The following is a 4,591-nucleotide window of genomic DNA, read 5'->3' as shown; positions in this document are numbered from 1 at the left end:
TCTCTCTCTCTCTCTCTCTCTCTCTCTCTCTTTCTCTCTCTCTCCCTCTTTTACTCTTAATGTGTATATTATATGTTGAGCGCGTGATCGATGTGTAAGAACGCTGATACAGATAGAAGGGAAGAAATATAAAAGTTGCTAGAAACAACAGCCAAATCTCCCTTAAATCACACAAAGTAAACGGAATTTTAAAAATCTAATTACTGCACTGGAAAGTTCACATCGAGAAAATTCCATTGATATTATAAAAATGTTAGTGTTATTTAATTTTTGAACGGTTTTGCTGCTATTTGTTTATGTAGTTTGATTTCTTTCTCCATCAGTTTCTACTAATACAGTGAAGGAAGTAGTGAGAGTAATAGCCATGACTGAGAGGGAGTGAGAGAAAGTAATGACAATGAGAAACACGAAACGAAGTGACAAAGAGAGCGTCGTATGAATGAGAAAGGAAGGGGTGATATATGAATAACGAAGAAGGAGTGAAAAAGCCGATAAACGGCGTTTGAAGTGTGAGTGTGTGTGTGTGTGTGTATGTAAAAGAGAGGTATTTTTGTGTATGTGTGTGTGTGTGTGTGTACAATAGAAATGGGATGGTAATGTTCAACGCTGAAAATATGAGTATATGTGTGTATGTGGGTGCGTGTACAAGAGAACTATATGAAACTTTACACATACATGTAAAGAAATTATTAAAAAAATAATCCAGAATCCTTGTTCGGTACCGGATCGATCCCAAAATCTAATGAGACCGTGCCAGTCACAAGGCCAAACATCCCTTAAAGTTTCATTCGAATTCATCCAGCAGTTTTTGAGATATCTCGTTCACGGACAAACAAACAAGCACAATTGAAAACAATACCTCCGCCTTCGCTTAGGCGGAGGTAATAATATAAAAATTATTCTATAACGGACCTATTTTCGTCTGAGTCCCTTATAAACAGACTAACAAAGGTTCAAATATTCCCTGTATGAAAGTAAAGTAAAAAATTATTCTTCATTCAGGTTAAACCTGTTAGAATTCAGCCTTTAGGAGAATAATTTGAAAACTGGGTTGAACAGGTAATCAATCAATCAATCAACCAATCAATAATATTAACAATTCTTCCTAATTTTGACACAAGGCCAACAATTTTGAGAGGAGGAAGAAGTCCATTACATCGACCCTAGGGATCTTTTCCTTTTCATGGGCAGCTCGATTAATTAATTTTCTTTAACTAAACACTTTGAAACTTCGTATACTAGTAGAATGTTTCATATAGAACATCTTTTACTCTTAGCGTTGTTGAGAAAAGTTTCTATTTTCGAAGTTATTTCGTGTTAAAGTTATCGTATTTCGGTAATTTTAATCAATGATGTGTATTCAGCTGAATAAAATTACTGCTGTTGTTTGTGAACAACTTCCGGTGGTGTATATTTCGTTTGTCACTGTTATTTATGACATATTTCATCTCTGTTACGTTCGTATGAATAAACGAGTGTATCTGAAGTACGTTTACTTCATGACACCACCATAATCGTTTGTGCATTTCTACTGCTTGTAGGGGTTTTTTTTTCCTGTTTTTAAGCTACTATTTTCGGAAAGACTTTCTCACACCCCCACCATTTTCTTCCAAATTATTGTTTTTTTAAAAATTTTTCTGTTTTTTTTTTTTGTCAGAAACCCAGTTTTTCGGATACGGAGATTCCGGAAAATTGCCAAAAATCGGAATTTTGAAATTTTTTGGTCCCCGTTAGTCCTCCCCACTCCAATTTCTTCATTTTTCACTTTTTTCCGTAACCTTAAAACCCTAACCCTTACCCTAACCCTAAAACCCTAGCCCTAACCCTAACTCTAACCTAAACCCTAACTCTAAAACCCCAACCCTAAGTAGAAAAATTGTAAATTTTTTTAAAGCTAAAACCAGTACGAACGCACGAACGATGTCATAAATAACAGTAACAAACGAAATATACACCTCCGATAGTTGTTGTTGACAAACAACAGCAGTAATTTTATTCAGCTGAATACACGTCATTGATTGGTTGAAATTACCGAAATACGACAACTTTAACACGAAATAACTTCAAAAATAGAAACTTTTCTCAACAACGCTATCAGTAAAAGATGTTCTATAGGACACATTCTACCAGTATACGAAGTTTCAAAGTGTTTAGTTAAAGAAAATTAATTAATCAAGCTGCTCATGAAAAGGAAATACGATCGGCAGATGTTCCACTACAGCGTTCTATAGATTAGTGGTGGGTAAGAGCGACAACGTATTCGGGAAAATTTAGGCGCCAATGAAAATCAATTGGCAAGTCTTTTCGGGCCGGAGCCCATGGCTAATTTCCAGAAATTTCTGACCTTGCAGTGCAATAAGGGGTATTGTCGGTTTGGATAATCTATACAGGCATGGTAGTGTCGTCAGCTGCGCCGGCCCAAGATGTACACAGAGCCACGAAACCATTCTGCATGCACTTGTACTGTGCTCAAGCATTGCTGACTTGTGGAAGCATGTTGAACAGTTGTTGTCCTGTGTAGGACGGATCCGGCTATCAGCCGTCTTCATTGTGAAGATCGCCCCGCCGTCTTCCTTTGACTGGAAAAGTCAAGCAGTTTTCCTTTGTCTGCTGCATATGACAAAAAAGGTTGTGTGGCGGGCACGACTGAATGGACTGAAGACAATGTAATCGACTTACCCCTCCCCCAAACTTGCTAGCTTTGTACCAAAATTTGAAACATTTGTTAAGTATTCAATTACAAAGACTCCACTTAAATACAAAAATTATGATGTTTATATATTTCAGTATGTGTGAAATGCATATTAAGTCGTAGATGAAAGCAATGCCCACATCATTAATGAAACTATATTGAGGATATGGTAAGTGTTTGTACTGATATGTTTTTTTGAATGCAGATATGGCTCTTTCCTCATGAAGTTCTCTTTGTAGTTATGTAATTTTAAGTGTTTGATTCTTTAGGAAGATGTCTTCTGTTGTAAACTCAGATTAACCAACGCCCTGTGAGTGAAATTTGGTGGTTGGAAACTGTGTGGAAGCTCGTCAGAGCTAGTGGATGGCAGACACAAATTATTGCTCAGTTTAACATCTAGCCCTTGAGTGCCTTTAGCAGTGTACACCCGTTCGCTAGTATTCAGAACTAGGTCGCCGGTACAAAAATATACTCCTTGCTCCTTGTCAATCTGAAGAATAATGGACATTGTTCTTCCTCTTCTGATAGTCCATTAAGAAGAAAAATGAATTAAAATACTGAAAGCCGAATTAGTAGATTTTCTCTTTAAATCACATTCATTGAAGAACTACCGGCAGAGCAGTTAATGTCCATATCTCTTCAGAGTATGAACGTGTAAAGTCATTACCTGTTTGCTTAGCTCTAAATAGAATTCCCTGGGATACATTAAATTGTAAGAGAAGAAGATCACTGTTGTGTTTGATGAATACTTTGTTAGCTCCGTTTTGTTTTTTGCTGAGGTTTTTCTAGAAATAAATATATTTAGGTCTTACTGTCTAGTTAGCTGTGAGAGAGAAGAGCTTTTCTCAGACATTGTTTTACACAATTATTTAATGTATCCTTCCCGTTTTTAAAATGTTAGAGCATAAAAATGAGGTTTGGCTGAAAATTTTAACAAGTCAAGCTACCAGTAGAGGTTACCTTATTAGCTCAAGCAGTTGAGCAATAATGTCTTACTGTTGTATAATGTTTAATCTGTTAAACAAACCTTTTCCTCCTTGTTAAACTATAAATTTATTAACAAAAACTTCATAAATTTCATATTCTACCACACCTAATGTAAGAAAAATCTTTTGTGAAAACATATAGAACTAAATTATGCATCCATAATTCTAACCATAATATATCTTTTAATTGCATAACCAAGGTTGAATGACCATTGCAATATTTCTAACATTAAGGAGAGATAACAGTGTGTTGAAAACATATATTGAACTGACAAAAACCCATCCAAGAAACAGTTTGCGCACCATATTCATTCCTTTCATGCGCATAAATGTAATGAAATGATTTTGTCAGCATAGATATGAAAACACAAGAGCATACATATTAATTTCTATATAAAATGGATGGAAGTAAATTAATTAGGTTAAGGTGAATAAAAATTTCACATACACCATGCATATCAGGCGCAAAAGCATTTCAAATACTGCTTTCAAAAATACTTCTATTAAATAAACATATCAGCAAATAGATATTACACTATTTGTATATACACCTCTATCTGGCTAAGGTGAATAGTTTCGGAAGTGGAGGAGTACGTAACACTGAGAAGTAGAAATAACCGCAAAATATTGATATCTACTGCTTTCATTCAATTTCAGGTCAATTTTGTTTTGTCTGCCTTGAAGTATGCTGTGTTTTTTAACGCAATCTTTAAAGAGATCTCCCTTAGATGAAGTACTTCAGCTTTGTAGCATTCTTTTTAACACGTAATATACATACACACACTTTCATATAATATATACACACACATATACATGAATATACATATATACACATATATATGAATATATATACATGTATAATGTGCGTGTATACATACATACATACATACATACATACATATATATATATATA

General features: G+C 34.9%; 1 protein-coding gene across 1 annotated transcript in view; it reads left to right on the top strand.

Moving 5' to 3' along the window:
* Positions 1 to 4,591, top strand: part of LOC128247134 (uncharacterized) — a 21,569-nt gene that overhangs the window by 13,080 nt on the left and 3,898 nt on the right. Inside the window, exon 7 of the mRNA XM_052965955.1 lies at positions 2,788 to 2,861. Coding sequence (XP_052821915.1) covers positions 2,788 to 2,819 — 32 coding nt within the window. The 3' untranslated portion in view covers positions 2,820 to 2,861. The remainder of the gene's footprint in view (positions 1 to 2,787; positions 2,862 to 4,591) is intronic.

This window comes from Octopus bimaculoides, chromosome 2 (assembly GCF_001194135.2).
Source record: "Octopus bimaculoides isolate UCB-OBI-ISO-001 chromosome 2, ASM119413v2, whole genome shotgun sequence".
Lineage (NCBI taxonomy): Eukaryota > Metazoa > Mollusca > Cephalopoda > Octopoda > Octopodidae > Octopus > Octopus bimaculoides.
Note: the sequence above shows the minus strand (reverse complement) of the source record. Positions and strands in the feature narration are given on the sequence as shown.